Below are 21,792 nucleotides of genomic sequence, written 5' to 3' on the forward strand. Positions count from 1 at the left end.
TCTACTTTGAGAAGAGTATATATCTTGGTTGACTTAAGTTTTTTTTAATTACCGAGACATCTTTTATGACCCAGAATATGGCCTATTTTAGTAAATGTTGAAATGACTGTGTATTCTGCCTCCTTTGGATGGCTAGTCCTACAAATGTCAACTAAATAAGGCAACTGTATTTTTCAAATCCGCAATAGCCTCATGGTATTGTTTAATTAATTACTGACAAGCATGTATGAAAATCTCCATTTATAATTTCTTCCCACTGCTCTTTGAAGTTGTTTCATTTTTTTGTATTCAGACATCCTGAAGCTCTGCTATTAAGTGAATGAAACAATTAGGACTGCTATCAACTCGGAGAAGGCAATGGCAACCCACTCCAGTACTCTTGCCTGGAAAATCCCATGGACGGAGGAGCCTGGTAGGCTGCAGTCCATGGGGTCGCCAAGTCGGACACGACTGAGCGACTGCACTTTCACTTTTCACTTTCATGCACTGGAGAAGGAAATGGCAACCCACTGCAGTGTTCTTGCCTGGAGAATCCCAGGGACGGGGGACCCTGGTGGGCTGCCATCTATGGGGTCGCACAGAGTCAGACATGACTGCAGCGACTTAGCAGCAGCAGCAGCATCAACTCTAGATGAATTTATTTTTTAATCATTATAAAAGGATCATTTTTGTCCCTGATAATATTCTTTGCTTTTGTAACTACTTTATCTGCTATCAATATTACAAGATTTTATTTGAATAGAATTAGCATGACATATCTCCTTCCATTGCTTCAGTCTTCTCTTTGTATCCCCATATTTAAAATCATTTTTGTTTTCTTATTGGCAGCATATAGTTGAATGCCACTTTTTATCAAATATGGGCATCTCTCCTTTTTAATTCAGATGTTTAGACCATTTACATTTAATGCAATTATTGATATCAGTTCAATTCAGTTCAGTTCTGTCGCTCAGCCATGTCTGACTCTTGGCGACCCGATGGACTGCAGCACGCCAGGCTTCTCTCTCCATCACCAACTCCTGGAGGGTGCTCAAACTCATGTCCATTGAGTCGGTGATGCCATCCAACCATTTCATTCTCGGTCATCCCCTTCTCCTCCTGCCTTCAATCTTTCCCAGGATCAGGGTCTTTTCTTATGAGTCAGCTCTTTGCATCAGGTGGCCAAAGTACTAGAGCTTCAGCTTCAGCATCAGTCTTACCAATGAATATTCAGGACTGATTTCCTTTAGGATGGACTGGTTTGATCTCCCTGCAGTCCAAGGGAATCTCAAGAGTTTTCTCCAGCACCGTGGTTCAAAAGTATCAGTTCTTTGGCTCAGCTTTCTTTATGGTCCAACTCTCACTTCCATACATGACTAATGGAAAAACAATAGTTCGGACTAGATTGATATGGTTAGGTTTAACTCTTCTTTCTTTAGGTTTGAGTAATTTGACTCTATTTCATACTTTATTGTTTATGATTTATCTGTAACTCAGTCACATAATTTGAATTATTTTTAGAGCTTTTAGTGTATATCTCTTTAAATTATCATAGTCTGTCTTCAAGGGATATAAAACTTTATATATGGTTTTAGACACTTATAGCAGTATACTTCCATTTCTTCCTCACAACTTTTGCATTATTGTTGTCATGCATTTTACTTTCAGGTATGTTATATACCCTCATGGCTATCTTATGCTTTTGTTTAAACAACAAATTCTTTTCTAAAGTAAGTTAAATGATTTAAAAAAAACCTATATTATCCATGTAGTTACAAATCCTAGTGCTCTTTACTCCTTTGTATAGATCAATATTTCAACCTGGCATCATTTTCCTTAACAAAAAACATTTTTTACCATTTCCTGTAGTGCAGATTTCCTGGTGATTTCTTACACTCTTTTTATGTTTGAAAAGTACTTACTTCACCTGCACTTTGAAAGACATGTTACTGAATTTTGAAATCTAGATTAATAGCTTTTGTTTGCTTGTTTTTTTAAACTTTCAGCACTTTAAAGATGACATTAGTTTGCATTGCTTCTGGTGATAAATTACAGCAGAATATTATGGTTTTCTTACATTATGTTTCTCTGTATGGAACATGCTTTCTGTCCCTAGCTGCTTTGAAGGTTTTTTTTTTCTCCTTTACCACTGGTTTAATTAATCTGATTATGATGTACCACCTTGCTGTAATTTTCTTCATGTTTCTTATACTTGGAGTTCATCAAGCTTCTTTTTTATTGTTTTTGTTTGTTTTTGCATTGTTTGTGGAGTGGGGAAGGCTTGTTCTTTTAAGAGAAATTGAGAAAGTTTGGTCCATTACTTCTTCAAATTTCAGGAATTCCAGTATATATAAGTTGTCCCCAGCTCACAAGGTATATGTTTAATTTCTTCTCTCTCTTTGTGTGCTTCATTTAGGATAGTTTTCATTGCTGCATCTTCAAGTTATTAACTGTTTCTTCTGCAGTGCCTAACATGCTCCTAATAAAATTTATTGCGTTCTTTACCCTTTGAAATGTAGTTTGCAGGCCTGTAATTTTGATATAGGTCTTTTATCTATCTTCCATAGTTTAACTTGGATTTTTGAAAGTATGGAATATAGACGTAAAAATAGCTTTAATGTATTTGTCTGCTAATTTTAACATAACACAGTTTTAACTGATTTTTTCTTTCTTATTTTGGGTTTATGTTCTGATTTCTTTACAGGCTAGGTAATTTTTTAATTAGATGTCAAAAATTGAATTTTATATTTTTTGGTAATAGATAGTTTGTATTCCTACAAATATTCTTGAACATTCTTTCTCAGTTGCAGTTATACTCAGTTCAGTTCAGTTTCTCATTCATGTCCAACTCTTTGCAACCAACCCCTGGGCTGCAGCACCCCAGGCTTCCATATCCATCACCAACTCCCGGAGCTTGATCAAACTCACATCCATCAAGTTGATGATGCCATCCAACCATATCATCCTCTGCCATCCCCTTCTCCTCCTACCTTCAATCTTTCCCAGCATCAGGATCTTTTCTAATGAGTCAGCTCTTTGCATCAGGTGGCCAAAGTATTGGAGCTTCAGCTTCAGCATCAGTCCTACCAAGGAATATTGAGGACTGATTTCCTTTAGGATGGACTGGTTGGATCTCCTTGCAGTCCAAGAGTCTTCTCCAAGACCACAGTTCAAAAGCACCAATTCTTCAGTGTTCACCTTTCTTTATGGTCTGACTCTCACATCCATTCATGACTACTGGAAAAACCACAGCTTTGACTACATGGATCTTCATCGGCAAAGAAATGTCTCTGATGTTTAATACGCTGTCTAGGTTTGTCATAACTTTTCTTCCAAGGAGCAAGAATCTTTTTAATTCCATGGCTGCAGTCACCATCTGCAGTGGTTTTGGAGCCCAAGATAATAAAGTCTGCCACTGTTTCCATTGTTTCCCCACCTATTTGCCATGAAGCATGGCAACCCACTTCAGTATTCTTGCCTGGAGAATCCCATGGACGGAGAAGCCTGGTAGGCTACAGGCCATGGGGTTGCAAAGAGTTGGACATGACTGAGCGACTTCACTTTCACTTTCAATGGGACTGGATGTCATGATCTTTGTTTTTTGAATGTTGAGTTTTAAGCCAGCTTTTTCACTCTCCTCTTTAACTTTTACCAAGAGCCTCTTCAGTTCCTCTTTGCTTTCTGCTGTGAGTGTGGTATCATCTGCATACCTGAGGTTATTGATATTTCTCCCAGGGATTTTGATTCCAGATTGTGCTTCATTCAGCCAGGTATTTCACATGATGTACTCTGCATATAAATTGAATAAGCAGGGTGAAAATATAAAGCATTGACCCACTCCTTTCCCAATTTTGAACCAGTCTGTTGCTCCATGTCTGGTTCTAACTGTTGCTTCCTGACCTGCATACAGATTTCTCAGGAGGCAGGTAAGGTGGTCTGGTATTCCCATCTCTTTCAGAATTTTCCACAGTTTGTTGTGATCCACACAGTCAAAGGCAATAGTCCAAAGGCACAGTCAAAAGGTGTATTTAATAAAGCAGAAGTAGATATTTTTCTGGAATTCTCTTGGTTTTTCTATGATTCAATGGATGTTGGCAATTTGATCTCTGGTTCCTCTGCCTTTTCTAAATCCAGCGTGTACATCCGGAAGTTCTCAGTTCACGTACTGTTGAGGCCTAGCTTGATGAATTTTGAGCATTACTTTGCTAGCGTGTGAGATGAGTACAATTGTGCCATAGTTTGAACATTCTTTAACATTGCCTTTCTTTGGGATTGGAATGAAAACTGACCTTTTCCAGTCCTGTGGCCACTGCTGAGTTTTCCAAATTTGCTGGCATATTGAGTGCAGCACTTTGACCGCATCATCTTTTAGGACTTGAAATAGCTCAGCTGGAATACCATCACCTCCACTAGCTTTGTTCGTAGTGATGCTTTTAAAGCCCACTTGACTTTGCATTCCCAGATGTCTGGCTCTAGGTGAGTGATCACACCATTGTGGATATCTGGGTAATTAAGATCTTTTTTTGTATAGTTCTTCTGTGCATTCTTGTCACTTCTTCTTAGTATCTTCTGCTTCTGTTAGGTCCATACCATATCTGTCCTTTATTATGCCCATCCTTGCGTGAAATATTCCCTTGGGATCTCTCATTTTGTTGAAGAGGTCTCTAGTCATTTTCATTCTATTATTTTCCTCTATTTCTTTGCACTGATCAATAGGAAGGCTTTCTTATCTCTCCTCGCTATTCTTTGGAACTCTGTATTCAGTTGGGTATATCTTTCCTTTTTGTTTCACTTCTCTTCTTTTCTCAGCTATTTGTAAGGCCTCCTCAGACACCATTTTGCCTTTTTTTGTTTCTTTTTTGGGGATTGTTTTGATCACCACCTCCTGTACAATGTCATGAACCTCTCTCCATAGTTCTTTAGGCACTCTGTCTATCAGACCTAATCCCTTGAATCTATTTGTCACTTCCACTGTATAATCATAAGGGATTTGATTTAGGTAATACCTGAGGGTCTAGCGGTTTCCCTGCTTTCTTCAACTTAATCTTATTTTGCAATAAGTTCATGATCTGAGCCACAGTCAGCTCCTGGTCTTGTTTTTGCCTGCTGTATAGAGCTTCTCAATCTTTGGCTGCAAAGAATATAATCAATCTGATTTTGGTATTGACCATCTGGTAATGCCCACATGTAGAGACCTCTCTTGTGTTGCTTGAACAGGGTGTTTGCTATGACCAGTGCGTTCTCTTGGCAAAACTCTGTTAGTCTTTGCCCTGCTTCATTTTGTACTCCAAGGCTAAACTTGCCTGTTACTCCAGGTATCTCTTGACTTCCTACTTTTGCATTCCAGTCCCCTATGATAAAAAGGATGTCTTTTTTTGTACTGGTTCCTGAAGGTCTTGTAGGGCTTCATAGAACCACTCAACTTCAGCTTCTTCATCTTTGGTGTTTGGGGCATAGACTTGGATCACTGTGATACTGCATGGTTTGCCTTGAAATCGAACTGAGTTCATTCTGTCATTTTTGAGACTATACCAAGTGCTGCATTTAGGACTCTTTTGTTGACTATGAGAGCTACTCTGTTTCTTCTAAGGGATTCTTAGAAGTAGTAGTAGTAGATATAATAGTCGTCTGAATTAAATTCTCCCATTCTGGTCCATTTTGGTTCACAGATTCCTAAAATGTTGATGTTCATGCTTTCCATCTCCTGTTTGACCACTTCAAAATTAGTTTGATTCATGGACCTAACGTTCCAGGTTCCTATGTAATATTGTTCTTACAGCATTGGACTTTACTTCCATCACCTGGTCACATCCACAACTGGGTGTTGTTTTTCCTTCAGCACCATCTCTTCATTCTTTGTGGAGTTATTTCTCCACTGTTCTCCAGTAGCATACTGGGCACCTATTGACCTGGGGAGTTCATCTTTAGTGTCATATCTTTTTGCCTTTTCATACTGTTCATGGGGTTCTCAAGGCAAGAATACTGAAGTGGTGTGCTACTCCCTTCTCCAGCAGACCAAGTTTTGTCAGAACTCTCCACCATGACCCATCTGTCCTGGGTAGCCCTGCATGGCATAGCTCATAGTTTCACTGAGTTAGACAAGGCTATGATCCATGTCATCAGTTTGGCTGGTTTTATGTGACTATGGTTTTCAAGTTGTCTGCCCTCTGATGGATAAAGATAAGAGGCTTATGGAAACTTCCTGATGGGAGGGACTGGCTGTGGAGGAATCTGGGTCTTGTTTTGATGGGTGGCTCTATGTTCAGTAAATATTTAATCCAATTTTTTTGATGGGCTGTGTTCCCTTCCTTTGTTCTCTCTCTTCAAAAGGACTTATGCCAGCACTATTGTATTCAGTGCCGCTGACCCCATGGCAGGCCACTGTTGACTCACACTTCTGCCAGAAACTCCTGGACACTCACAGGTAGGTCTGGTCAGTCTCTTGTGGGGTCACTGCTCCTTTCTTCTGGGTCTTGGTGTGCACAAGGTTTTGTCTGTGCTCTCCAAGAGTCTGTTTCCCAGTCCTGTGGAAGTTCTGTAATCAAATCCCACTGGCCTCCAAATCAAATTCCCTGGGGGTTCTCAGTCTCTTTGTCAGATCCCCAGGTTTGGGAAATCTGTTGTGGGTCCGAGAACTTGCGTAACAGTGTGAGAACTTCTTTGGTATAATTGTTCTCCAGTTTGTGGGTTGTCTGCTGGGTGGCTCCATGGTAGGTCTTAAGGCGACCTCCTCCAAGAGGACTTAAGCCACACACCTTGCCTCCCAGATCTGCTGCAGCCAGAGCCCCTGTTCCCATGGCAGGCCACTGCTGACCTGTGCATCTGCAGGAGATGCTCAAACACTCAAAGGCAGCTCTGGCTCAGTCTCTGCATGGTCTCTGGGTCCTGGTGCACACAAGTTTTTATTTGAGCCCTTGAGTGTATCTGGCGGGCATGGAATTTGATTCTAAATGAGATTTCGCTCCTCCTACTGTCATGTAGGGGGTTCTCCTTCACCCTTGGATGTGGGGTATCTTTTTTTGGTAGGATCCAACATTCTCCTGTTGGTTGTTCAGCAGCAAATCGCAATTTTGAAGTTCTCACAGGAGAGAATGAACACATGTCCTTCTACTTCATATTCTTAGCAGTTACATTACTTAGACATATTTTTATCCTTTCAGGTCTGGCTTTCAGGTTTGTTGGGCATACCTAAACAAGTGCTTGGCCTATGGCTAATTGTGATTCATAAGGTTTTTCACTCTGGCTGTCAAGAAGAGTCATAATTTCCAGACATATGTGAAAATTGAGTAATAGCCCCTCAAATCCATTCTGAAAGTTCTTTTTGTAGTCTGATTTACTAACAGGCATGAGCTGATCTGTACTCTGTTAAATACTCAAGGGATCTTTTGCAAATCTCCAAAGGTCTTTCTGTATACAGCTCTCTACTTTCTGATACTTTATTTTGTGAATGCTAGTCGCCCTTGTTCTCTCTGTACTCTCAGTTCTGCTTTTCTGATTTCTGACTGGGTTTTGCTGCCTGCCCTGTAGCCTGGAAATTTTCTTGGGCAATGGCAGAGTTCATTTCCTTTGCTTTCCATCTCTCAGTGACCACTGTCTTTACTGACTGATGTTCTCCTCTTAAAAATTGTTGTTTCATATATAAGTTTTTGGATGCTACTATTTCAATTGAGAGTAAATCCAATCCCATTGCTTCATCTAAGATGCTGCTAATGTTTTCTTTTAAGGAACTAGAAATGACTTATCTTAAGAAAATGCTTGGCTACATGGAGCCAGAAACAAATCATGTAACTATGAGCTATATTATGTTTTCTTATTAATTTTGGCTGCTCTTGTTTTGTGGAATTAAATATAGTTTAATTTTTCTTTGTTTCTATGCTGAAACCAAGAAAATAACTGTCATTATTGTAGTTTTATTTTAATCAGAAGCTAAGTCAAGTGAATGAATGATATTAAGGCAAAGAAGCACAATGAATGAAACACTGAGGAAAGAATCAGAAGACCTTACGTTCTACATAACGTATAATTAACTCAAATTCAGAATAATCACTAAAAATATATTTATTAACTTAGTATTTAATTTTTAATTGGTAATTATTTCTGAAATAGTATCTTTTATATGAACTGTTTATAAATGTTTTGAAAATCAATTGGGCAATATGATTCAAGAGCTATAAAAATGATGTTTCCTTTTATTTGCTAAATCTACCCCTCAGAATATTTCATGAAAACAAATTACTATTTTTAGTAGAAATAAAATCTAAATGCATAGTTATTCTATGAAGTGTTTCCCAGGTGGCTCAGTGGTAAAGAATCTGTCTGCCAGTGTAGGAGATGTGAGAGATATGGGTTTGATCCCTGGGTTGGGAAGATCCCTTGGAGAAGGAAATGGCAACCCACTCCAATATACTTGCTGGGAGAATCCCAGGGACAAAGGAACCTGGCCAGCTACAGCCCATGAGGTCTCAAAGAGATACAACTGAGTGACTAAGGACACATTCTCTGCAGTATAATTTAAAATCACAAATACTTGCAATATGTCAAGCTCATTACCTATAATATCTCATTTAATTTTTACAACAAACTCTGAGTGATGGTATTATCATCATACTGATAAGAATGAGGCTAAGTATCAATAAAGTAACAAGTCAGAGGAGCTGCTGAGATTTAAATCCATTCTGATTCTAAACCCTACGCCTTTCATCCCTGCACTCCATATACTCTAGAAAAGTGAAAACAGATACTTATTAAGATAACTGGACATGGACTGTTTTGCCCCATCCACTTTAATATTTTAAATTTCCATTTTATAATTTATTGTTTAGACTATGATATATTTAAATATGATTTATTTTTATTTATACACACTAAATAGATCTTTTTTAAAAAAATAATAATGTCACTGGAAAATTGTTTGAGATTTTAGCAAAAAAAAAAAAAAGGAAGTTGGGAAATATCTGTCTTCTGGAATTCACAGCGTTACAAAATCACTACTTAAGCAATGGTGTGAAAAAGGGAAGGGCTTCCTAGAGGATATACTAGGCTTCCCTTCAACGCCTGATCCAGTAATTTTCTAACAAAGAGAAAAAAACAAAAACAAAAACCAGTTTTATTTAAAATAAACCAGCATGGGAACATGTAGAAATTTACAGAAATGTGAAAAATAAGCTCAAATAATTCTGGATGGAGCAAATGAATGAATTATATTAAGGAAAAGAAGTACAATGAATAAAACATTGAGGAGGAAATCAGAAGACCTTAGAGTCTACATAAAGTATAAGTAACTCAAATTCAGAAGAATCACTAAAAATACGAGGTTCGTACATCTCTGTTGGTGAAACCCTTTTCTTGGGATACGAGGAGAGAAGAGCTAGGGTGCTATTTGTACTTCATAAACTCTGTGATAGGAAAGCAAAAGTAATGAGTGTGTACTGATCACTGCTGGCTAATAATATATTTATTATAGTTTTATTTGTTACTAAATTTTATTTCTCTGACCAGATTGCATGAGTAACACCCCCCCCCAATTTCTAATTAGTTAGACTTAGTTACACATATGCCAAAGAAAAGAAAGCCCGCTTCTGCTGAGTCAGCCTCCAGGACCCCTGTAAGAAGACTGTACTGGAATGATGGGGTGATGCACGTCTGCCGAATAAACAGAGAGCATCCTCCTGTTTGGAAGATACCTAGATCTGACTCTTAACTTCCTATTTTCAAATACAGAACTTAAAAGGAGCCTGGGTAAACGGTTCAAATCAGTCCACACCAAGTTGCTGGTATTGTTTTCTATAGATACACCTCCATCTCTGCAAAGCCAAAAGAGCTGAGCCATAAAATATTCTTCACTGGAACTAATGACAGAACTTTCTTTGTCAGGTGAAAAGATTTGGGGTTTTTAATTGGTTTTGGGAGTCTGCAGTTGAGAAAGCTCAATCTATTTGGCCCATATCAGCAAGGGAGGATTGTAACACATATGTTCTTAATTCCTCAGGTTCTTTATAGTCAAATGGAACCCGCTGCATGGTATAATGGGATGGTTTCCAGTTTCAATGCATTAACTTACTAACTCTGTGATCCGGACAGTTAAAGCAATATCGCTAATGTCAGTTCCCTCATCTGTAAAATGGAGGAAATCTTTGTTTCACAGATACATAAAGCCCTTAGTACAGTTCCTGGCACAAATAAACAGCTCCCAATAAATAGTTCTGGTTTAGGAGTTTTATAAATATTTAATGATGTATGCAAAGTTCATGAGTGATATTGATTATATACATAGTACAATTAATTGAACTTTAAACACACACAAATATGTATCTATACACATACATACATATACATACACATAGATATATATTCACTTTATCCATGCCAGAATTACTGAAATGATTGAACTAGTATAGGGCCTAACTCTCCCAGAGATTCTTTTTTTTTAAAAAAAAAAAAAACACTGAATCATTTTTGTTTCATTTCCTTCTTACTTTCCAACATGGATCATCTGCAAAGCACAGAAATATTTTCAAAATTAACAAGTTAATGTTGTACAAAAATACATCTGAAAAAGATACAAACTTTGACATAGTGTTGAAACCTTGAGTCTTTGGTCCTAGAGCAGGTCATAAAGAGTAAAATAAGTCTGAGAGAGAGAAACAATATCATATATTAATGCTGAGGCTAGTCTTAAAGACTGAACTTATGACTTAAGATGATAAAACGATGTGACCATTTTATTAATATATAGATATAATTTCCTAGAAGTCCAACACATCAGGTGTGTGCTAAGAGCCAGAAAAACACCTGACTTAGTAGTCCTCCTTTGCTGGGAGGCAGACATTGATAGCACAAATGTCGACAGACCACCGTGATCAGTGTCATGAGGACTGAAAACCTTCTGACCACAGCAGAGGACCTGGCCAAACCCCAGAGGAAACAGGGAGGGCTCTCTTGACATGGAGTCTGAGAAGGGGCGGCAAAGAGCATGAAAGTGAGGGAGGCATGGGGAACTGCATACCCATTAGATCATTGACATGATCTATCAACAAAGCGGGTACAGTTTAAACCCTTCATTCTTTTCAGACACTTGCAAGGGGCTCTGGATGTAGGGACAGGCTGATTTCTATGGCTCAGTTGTGAGAGGCTCTCCAAAACTCTCTCTGCAAACACCAGGCCAGAGGGTCTTCTGTTTGAAACCTATAGCATCCTTCTGAGTTGAGGGTGAACACTGTCTAGGGCGGCAGCAAGCAACCCTTCTAACAACTTGCTAAAGTAGTCTAAAACAAGGCAGTGTGGTGTGGCTTTACTTTTAAGTCTGTGATGCTAAATATTTCTCTAGTGACTTTCTTTTTCCTAAGAGGCTGGACTTAATTTCTTGGTGAAGTTAAGTTCACCCACAATGAAACTGGTAACTGAGTCATCATTTGGTCACATCATCGTTTTGGTCACATCATCTCAGTCAAGCTAAGACTTGGTGCTGAACTTTTATTTCTTTTTTTAATTTAATATCTGGAGTATTTTTAATATTGAGAATTTTTATCACTGTCCTTCCCCTTTGATAGTATCTTGTTGCCTGGATGCCTAAAGAATTCTTTAATTTTTCCCTATCACCTTTAATTTTTCCTTAACTAGGACACATCTCAGATTCATGTTCTGATTATAAATTTCCTAGAACATACTGTGCTTTTTAACTTATCTTTTAATTGGAGGATAATTGCTTTATAATATTGTATTGATTTCCTGTACAAAACCACAAATCAGCCATAATTATATATTTATATATATATACACACACACACAGTCGTACTCTCTCCCATGTCCCCAACCCAACTCACTCCAGTATTCTTGCCTGGAGAATCCCTGTGGACAGATGAGCCTAGCTGGCCAGAGTCCAAAAGGTCGCAAAGAGTTGAACATGACTGAGCGGCTAAGCAGAGCACAGCACAGTGTATATACATGAATGCTACTTTCTAAGTTCATCCTTCCCTCTCTTTCCCCACTGTGTCCACAAGTCCATTCTCTGTGTCTACATTTCCATTTCTTCCCTGCAAATAGGTCCATCACTGCTAATATTCTAGTTTCCATAAATATGAATTAATATGCAATATTTGTTTTTCTCTTTCTGACTGACTTCACCCTGCATAACAGGCTCCAGCTTCATCCACCTCACTACAACTGACTCAAACTCATTCTTTTTTAGGGCTGAGTAATATTCCATGGTAAATATGTACTATATTGTCTTTATCCATTCATCTGTCGATGGACACTTAGGTTGCTTCCATGTACTGGTTGTTGTAAACAGTGCTGCAATGAACACTGTCTCCTGGAGATCCTAATAGGCAACTAGAATTAGGAAATGCAAGACAGACATTCTTAATCTGAAGTTCTTAGAACTCTTGATAGAAAATAGTAAATTCATGAACTTGGATGGAAAAAAATTTAGATCTTTATTTTCCTGAGACTTGCATTCAAATGTATCATTTCCTCTATCATGAAGCAACAAACCAGTGTAACACTATCAATACCTGTGACTTTGCACCAAAGGAAACCATGTAGAATCCTGTTGAGTTGTAGAGTTGCTGCAGATAGCTCAAGGTGTCACTTGAAGTCACCATTACATCGAGACTGCAGTAGGTATTAGATCTGCCATTAGACTGTATTTTTAGTCTCTTACTAAAGAGTACTATATATTACTAATATTTTTTTAAAATAATTCAAGAATTTCATTTTAATATAATGGGAATATTGTATTACCTTGCAAATTTTGTTTTATGCATTCAAAACTGTATTCTGAAACGGGCTTTTAGGTTTCACCAGGGTACCTACAGAGGTCATGGCATCCACACAAACCTAAGAACTCTGTATTTAGAGGCTACGAATCGGGAATGCATCTTCAGAATGCTGACAAAGGGCAACTTGAGTCATTTTGAACATAGTGTGTGCAGTGCTGGTCTTTCAGTCATAAACTGAGAAAGGGCTTCAGTAGAAATGACATATCTTATAACAGGAGTATTACATACCATTGTTCCTCCTTTATTAATTTCTCTAACCAAGCCATCATTCCCTTTTCTACCTTCACTAGCCGACTCAGTGACAAATCCTTACCTTTTGCCTAACTCTCACTCTAACCCCCCCAAACGATAGAAAATGTCAGTCTTTGCTTCCTAATCCAGTGCCTTCAGACAAAACGCAGCAGGTATTTGTTGGTAAAATTTTTTGTAAGCCTAAAATATATGATTTCTAAGGTTTCCGTAGTAAGAATGAAAGGATTCACTTAAAATTGATTTCTGTAAGCCTTAATTATACATTTCATAATAAGCATTGCAAAAATCTCAGCTTAGGGAAAAAAAAAAAACCCTTTGTAATAGATTGATTGATACAATTATCAGTATGCCAAATTTAACTCACAGATAAATAAAAGGAAACCCTGAAAGCCAAGAAGTCTAGTATGTGTGTGTGTGTGTGTGTGTGTGTGTGTGGGTGTGTGTGGGTGTGTTTGTGGGTGTGGGTGATCATTTGCTCAGTCATGCCTAACTCTTTGTGACCTCATGGACTACAGCCTGCCAGGCTCCCCTGTCCATGGAATTTTCCAGGAAAGAATACCAGAGTAGGTTGCCATTTCCTATTACAGGGGATCTTTTTGACCCAGGGATCAAACCCATGTCTCTTGCGTTTCCTGCATTGGCAGGTGGATTCTTTACCACTGTGCCACCGGGGAAGCCCATATAAGTGTAGGCTTTGGTATAATTCTGTGACAGTTAAGAAACAAGCCCCCTTATAAGACATTTCATCTTTATATTGAAGATGTTCTTCCTGCTGTCTCCTCTAGTCCATGGTCAACTGGTGCCTACTGTCTTTGGAAATAGAGATGCTGGTTATGGGTGTTAGCTGACCTATAAGCCCCCCAACACAATTTCTTTTTCAAAAAAGTTAGCCCTTGGTTAGAAGCTGCCACAATGGGTTGAATTATCCAATCCCTGTCATTAAAGGTGGCAGCCACGCACTTGAGAATGATGTGGGAAAACTCCAGTGAGAGTGATAATTAAACTTGGAAAATGAAGGGTCACCTTCTTTCATGCAGCTCATTGGGTTTGGCATCAGAGTAATTCTAAAACAGTGGGGGATATTCTACTCTCAGCATGGCAATATCTAGGTGCACACGCATTATTTCTATGAGTTCAAATGGGAATGCCATTTTAATTGTATTTAAAATGTTAACTTTAATATGGGGAGTAAAAATGTTAGAAATTAGTTCTAAGAATACAGAAAAAGAATAATGAGTGAAATCTAAATGGTGAAAGAATTAGAAACAAGAAAAGCATGTATTGTTTTCTCAGAAGAAGCAGCATTATAGGAGAAGAAAATTGTTTCCAGGGAAATTGAAAAGAACATTTAAATGCGTTCAAGTCTTTCTACTTGACTGTAGAATCACAAAGCAAGGGTTTTGTCTTAACTTTCTTAGAGGCCATTATTATAACATCTTATTCCTGCTCAAGAGAGGGTAGAAAGTATCAGATGAGCTTTAAGACAAGTTATTAATAGGAGTTATTGTCCAGAAAAGGGTTTTTTTTTTAATTATTTTGACTCGTCTAAATACTATTGAAGGAATATTTCATACTATTCTTATTTTGCATCAAATAAGTACTACTGAGCTTTTAAGAGGACCTGAAATGATATTGCATATAAGCAAGTATACTATCGAACACTATTACTAGAAAGGGCATGGATGCTAAAGTCAAATTTCAAGCTCAAATTTTGGCATCACCATATAACAGCTGTGAGCCTTAAGCATGCTACCTAATGCCACATGCCTCAGTTTCCTCATCTGTGAAATGGGAGGAATAGTACTACCTATCTTATAAAGGTATTAGAAAATCAAATGAGTATCAAAATATATAAAGCATTTATAACCATATCTAGTACAGAGTGATTATCATGTAAAGGCTCATTCTTACATAGGGTCATAGTGTCACAAAGAGTCAAACATGACTGAACCAACTAAGCATGCAAACACACTTACTTGTTACCATTATTATTTTATTTTATAAAACTGTAGACTATGTTTTCAAATATATTAATAATTTTAAATTTATTATTTATTTATTTATTATTTATTTATTTTTATATTTATTTATTATTTTATTATTATTAATATTTATTTTATTATTTTTAGTTATTTTTATGGTTGACCACTTTTGTCCTTGGCAGTATGAGAAGAGGTTTCCAAATCATATGGATTCTTTAAAATACATATAGTCCAACAAAATTGTTACTAGAGTTGATTGTATAATGCTCAAACTGATAATTGTAACATCAAGCTCCAAAATTAACAAAATTCCTAATAAGCAGAAGCTGTTGATTTCAGATGGCCTTTATATAGTTTCTTTCATATCTGAAGGGTTGAACTGAAGAAGCTAAATTGTATCTTACGTGATTATGTTTTAAGATAAGAGAGAATTTGGAAACAATTAGAGCTTTCTAAAACAGAAAAATAAACCTGATGAGCTAGGCAAATGAGTGATAGCTGAAGTCTCTTTGTAAAATTTTCTGATTTATCAATTTGTGGGCAAACATCCACATATTTCATTGGATTTTAAATTATTTATTATTATTATTATTAGAATATTTGAAGTCTTCTCATTTATCTCTAAAAGATCATCGCAGAAAAAATCTTTTTACAATGCAAACATTGCCCCAAACCTCAACATCAATTCACCAACAGCTCATTGAGAGAGAAACAGAGAGAAATGTGTGTGTGTGGGTGCAAGTGTGTGCACAGTGAAAGGGGCTAGGGGACAAGGAGGAGAATGAATGAATGACATTAAGGACAATCCTAACCAATATTGAAGAGAAAAATACTGTGGACTAAAAGAAACCACAGGCAATATATAAAAATTCACAAAGAAGCAAAATACTATCTGTAAGCCTGATTTGACTGTAATATTTGTATATAGTACTTTAGAAGGAAAAAAAGGTTTTTATAAAAACTAGTTTGCTCATTCAGAATAAAGGTGTTAAAATATTTGGTAAGTTATTTCCCACTGAAAAATACAAACTACATAAGAAATTCTGCATCTGCTTCAGCTTTATATTTAAAATGATTTACAGTCTGCAATTTCTTCCTAAGGTCATCACCTTCATAAATACTAGCCACATACAGTGAAAACCAACTCAATAAAATGAGTATTTCATTTCTCTTCCTCCTGCTTATATAGATACTTCTTTCATCTACATGGCACCCATTTATAACAAAGCCTTACATTGTGTGGATTTTTATGAGTTCTTTAGCATTTCTTTCTTTTTTATCTTTCTATGCATCAGCAAAGCAACTGGCAGATTCTTTAATAAAATATATTATACACATTAATATTTATAAGCCTACGAATTGGATGTTTAAATAAACATTCACCAACTTATGCCAATTCTTTTGTTTTAGGCGTTAAATCACACTTACATTGTCTGGAAAGTCAGCTTTTAGTTCAGTGACACTTTGACACCAATATGCAGCCGTTTTTTCACTGATGAGCTCAATATTCAGGAAAGAGCTTTGTCCAGGGCCGTACATGGGGCCAGAGGTGGTCCCCCGGATGATTCTGGGTGAAACATTTGTCACTATATCCTGTTGAAAGAGTAAAGATATTGGGTCTCGTTTCTGCAAAGAAAAACTGTTATCTTCATTCTATGCTCATTTCCATATGACAGCATTCTACCAAGTCCTGTCTCACATTTTTAATATATTTTAAATTACAGCTGAACATAAACTACTTAATGAAAAAGTAAAATATAATATTTGTTAGCTTTATTTAAATTACTTCCTATAATTGAAAGGTTAGGACAGTGGAAAAAATACATAAATTCATTTACACTGGTTTGTGGCATATACATTTTAACTTGTTTGCAATTAAATAATAAATAAAAACACATCAAGTAAAATGTCAAAATATTATTTCAGTCTATTTAATCTAAGTATCATTAGTGAGATTTTAACTCAAATAAGAGTTAATGTTTGCAAAGAAATTTCTTTTTTCTATAAAGTAATTTCAATATAAAACAGCTAGAGTATATATTAGCACCACTGACTCATCACACTTTAAAACACATTCTAACAAACTAGGTTGACTTACCTATATGATTCTAACTATAAATTTACATTCAATAAGAACCAATTTTTCCCAAAACTGAAATGAGGATATCAATAACTTCCTGATAACTATAAACAGTAAACAGTCAAATTAACTTGCTTGTTAAGTGTAATTAACAATCCATAACTGCTTCTAAAGCTGTATTAACAAAGAAGAGGAACATTCTTACATTACAAAAAACCAAAATGAAACAAAGAAGAAAAATGTTTCTTTAGCCAACTTCCAATTAAAATTAATTTTGAGTAAAGGTCATTTAGTTAAGGATTTATCAGAATTAGTCATTTAAGTACCCCTCCTCACCATCTTGTCACTTTTAGTGAGATAACATGAACCCCCATTAGTATATAGCAATTAAGGTCAATTTACATATTTTAATTAAGAACCACCCCATATAAAACAATTAGCGTAATAGGCATACTAACTGGATTTCATAACATTTGGACGTTTTTCCAACTAGATAGACAGGAAACCTTAATTAGCATTAATTAGTGCTGATCTGCATATGTTTGATAAGGCATACCCTTGCCACAAAAGATTATTTATTCCTGAATCTGCCAAATGCTACAGTTGCAGAGGATAAAAGGACTTTTCTACACATTGCATGTTAATTTCTGGCAATTTACATTCACTTTTACATTCGAATTAGTATATTATAAAATAAATGGTATAAATGTTACAATAAGCTGCCTTAAATATGTACGTTTTTACTTATAGGAATCCTGCCAGTTAATGTTTTACTAATTAAGCTATTTCACTTCTATTGTAACTGTAGGAACGTCAGCAGCCTTACTTTGATTTGCTGTTGTGAAACCATGTTACACAATCTTAACGGGTAAAATGACATGTATAGTCACTCCAGGAAGCTCATGCCTAGTGAGTCCAATTTCTTTCTTGGCAAATGCTTAAATGTGCGGAGTGTATCTCTGCAGGTACCTTCTGTGTAGCTCATCGAGGTAGGGACTCTCAGGCTGTCATGGTCTGAGAGGACAATTCTAGAAATGTTTCATTCAAATCAGGCTGATTTTCTCTCATATTTCAATTTTCAAGAGCCATAATTTTAAGCTTTGAGCTCCTCCTTTCCTCTGCTATCTCCCCTACTCTAATTTTTCGTCACCTTGATAAGGCCAATCTAGGTCACAGGCTGTGCTCAGCACAGGAGAATTTGACCAAGGAAGCAAATATATTCAGGACAAGAATTCATATTCAGTTCATCAAGTCATGTGCCCTAGCACTGGGTAGTTCCACAAATGAAAGGCCACACGTTTTAAATGACTGTCTTATAATGTATTGGTTTGTGTTAAGGAGGAAAAAGGTTTCCTCTATGCTTCTAGATTTTTCAGACTAGTCTAAGAATTAAACTGACATGAGATAGACTAACAGCAGAAAATGAAATTCATATGTGCAGGAATTCCACATACGTGACAGTGTCAGAATTGCCACATACATGAGAGGTTCAGAGACAGAAAAGTTAAATGAAATATACATGCCATTCAGAGTTAAGGAAAGGAAAGGGGGAACAGGGCTTCCAGGAACAGAAGGGTGATTATAGGTCAATAAGAAAAGTAAATATTTGGTAAGCAGATGCTTGCCTTGTTGTATAGATGGGGTCACTTTAGGTAAGTAACTTCTTTCTGGGAAAAATTCCCAATTTAAATTCCTCTATGTAGTTAAGGGAGGGCAATGGTTTTTCTTGAAGCTGAAGCATCTTGACTTCTTTTAGCTCAAAATAACCTTTATGCAAAAGTGACACATTTTGGGGAGGTTAATTCTGAACCCCTGCATCTGGAAGTGGCACTTTCTGCTTATTCAACAAAACTGACTCATGCGTTAGACTTTATGCTCCTGCCCACTCTTTAGGACTTAGCTTAGACTTCAGTCTATTTAGGAATCCCTTCTGATCTCTCCAACTCCATCAGGTCTTAATCTGATCTTATTCACACCATCATCACAGTACATAACTTTCCCGATTGGTACTCTTAATACTCTACATTTTTATTGTCTATATTCTTGTCAGCACATTCCAGTAGAGTGTAAATTTTGAAAGGAAGGAACTATATCCTGTTTACTATTATATAACCAGCTTCTAGCCTAGCTTTTAATGTGTTCAAACAATTTTTTTCAATTGAAGTGCAGCTGATTTATAATGCTGTGTTAGCTTTCTGTGTAGAGCAAAATGATTCTTTCATATGTATGTGTGTGTGCACGTGTGTGTGTGTGTGTGTGTGTGTGTGTGTGAGTGACCTTCCCAGGTGGTGCAATGGTAAAGAATCCTCCTGCCAATGTAGAAGTCACAGGAAGCATGGGTTTTATCCCTGGGTAGTGAACAGTCCCCTCAAGTAGGAAAAGGCAACCTACTCCAGCATTGCTGCTTGGAAACCTCCGTGGACAACAGAGCCTGGCATGGCCCACGGGGCTGTAAAGAGCTGGACACAACCGAGCATGCATGCACAGTGCGCATATTTTTTTCAGATTTTTTTTCCACTATAGGTTATTACAAGCCAGTCGCTATGTAGTAGATCCTTGTTGTTTCAAATAATGTTTTAAGCAGGAACCTAGACTAAAACCCTAGGTACTAGAATAGGGCTTGTCCTGAGGTATGGGAACTGTAAGGTATTCGTTGTTGGCCTTATTCTGTTGGTGAACAAATGGGCTTGGACTTACATTCAGGAACTCATTCATTTGTGGCTTAAACAGGAAGATTCCCTGGAGGAGGGAATGGCAATCCACTCTAATATTCTTGCCTGGAGAATCCCATAGACAGAAGAGCCTGGCGGGCTACAGTCCACAATATCGCAGAGTCAGACACTACTGAAGTGACTTAGCCTGCACACTAGTCCATTTACTTGCTTACCCTGATCCCTCAGAGACACTTTCTCTGAAAACAGTCCCCTAACCGACACTATGACTACCTCCTGATGCCTGCAGGCAGTCATGTAATTTGCTTAATACTCCACTTCTCCCCATCCTAGCCTACCGCAGAGCTTCAGTGACACAAAGCGTAATTGAACTTGATCATCTTGTAACTTCTAAGACCTTTTTGACCATTGACCCTAAATTGCTGGAATTATCAGATCTCTAAGATCCAATTCATATATAAACTAACTCATGCTTTTCCAGTTCAAGTGGATTAGAATTCCTAAGAGATTTCTTTGGGTAAGGTCCTGATAAGAAGATGATTTCTTCCTATCAAGACCTAAACCAACTATAGTTGCCTCTTCTATTTATTTGTGCCTAGGTTATGCTCACATCTTCACAGACTGTGCAGAGATTTTTTTATATAATAGAATAAAAAGACATGAATAGAAGAATAACAGCTGTACTGAGAAAGGAAAAATTCAATAGTCCAGAAATTTCACGCCATATGCTATTTTACAGGATTCTTCCTAATGATAATTTGGCCAGGAACTCAAAATCAGCCGAAAGGGTCAATAAGCTGTGACATTTAATCGAAGGAAAGTTAAGCAAATGCTTCTTTCTTCAAATGTCCTGCCTCAGTGATACCTTAAAACCTCAAATTCTTCCATTAGAGAATTTGTGTACTATGGGTTGAATTTATTGTTAGTGTTGGAGGTGTTTCATTGTCCTCTTCTATAAACCAATGTTAAACTGTAATATACCATTTGAGGATTATCGATGATTTCCTTAACCAAGAATCAACAGGAAGTACAAGGCAAATCAAGGGAAATTTTGTCTACTTCATGACACGCATCATTTATTCCTTTATGTTGATTTATGACTAAGCAGCTTTCCCGGTGGCGCTAGCAGTAAAGAACTCGCCTGTCAGTGCAGGAGATATAACAGACATGGATTTAATGCCTGGGTTGGGAAAATTTCCTTGGAGAGGGGAATGACAACCCACTCCAATATTCTTTCCTGGAGAATGCTATGGACAGAGGAGCCCGGATGGCTACAGTCCATAGGGGTCCAAAGAGTCAGACACGACTGAAGCAAGATAGCACACACACAAGTATGACTTAGTGACTGGACAACAATAGTGCTCCTCTAAATGGATCAGTTTTCTCTTTCCTTAACTCAAGCATAGAAGATCCTGAATAACTGCCCCAATTACAGCCACCTATTGTGTAGAACTCAAATATCCATGAGTCAATTGTTACCATCACAGCAATTTAAAAATTCAGCATATGAATATTTCAAAATCATCTAAAGTGCCAAAATTTCAATGTGGACACCCAGTCATAAATCAGTAACATAAACTTTATTTTAGATTTTGTTTTGCAAATTCAGTCATATATGCCACTGCTTTGTCAAAAAACCTTCTACACTGACTGGAGATTCAGACTTTTTTAATTAAATGAAAGATGAATGAAAACTTGGCTACAATCAATAATCTTTAGTTATCTGATTAGTTAGAGCTTCAATAATTGGGCAATAACTTGCTAAAGCATTTGACCTGGGAATACTAGAATATATTATTTAATAAGGTAATATTTTGCTTTAATATTTAATAGATAAATCATATTAGCATTGCAAGGGAGTTAACAAAACAAAACAAACATATTAAAAATCACTTCAGTTCAGTACAGCCGCTCAGGCGTGTCTGACTCTTTGCAGCCCCATGGACTGCAGCACGCCAGACCTCCCTATCCATCACCAACTCCCGCAGATTACTCAAACTCATGTACATTGAGTCAGTGATGCCATCCAACCATCTCATCCTCTGTTG

The 21,792-nt window shown here is 37.2% G+C and overlaps 1 protein-coding gene across 1 annotated transcript in view; it reads right to left on the reverse strand.

The window, feature by feature from the left end:
• DPYD (dihydropyrimidine dehydrogenase) overlaps positions 1 to 21,792 on the reverse strand; it is a 926,917-nt gene that overhangs the window by 384,763 nt on the left and 520,362 nt on the right. Inside the window, exon 14 of the mRNA XM_005678060.3 lies at positions 16,421 to 16,585. Coding sequence (XP_005678117.1) covers positions 16,421 to 16,585 — 165 coding nt within the window. The remainder of the gene's footprint in view (positions 1 to 16,420; positions 16,586 to 21,792) is intronic.

The sequence above is a fragment of the Capra hircus genome, chromosome 3, assembly GCF_001704415.2.
Source record: "Capra hircus breed San Clemente chromosome 3, ASM170441v1, whole genome shotgun sequence".
NCBI lineage: Eukaryota > Metazoa > Chordata > Mammalia > Artiodactyla > Bovidae > Capra > Capra hircus.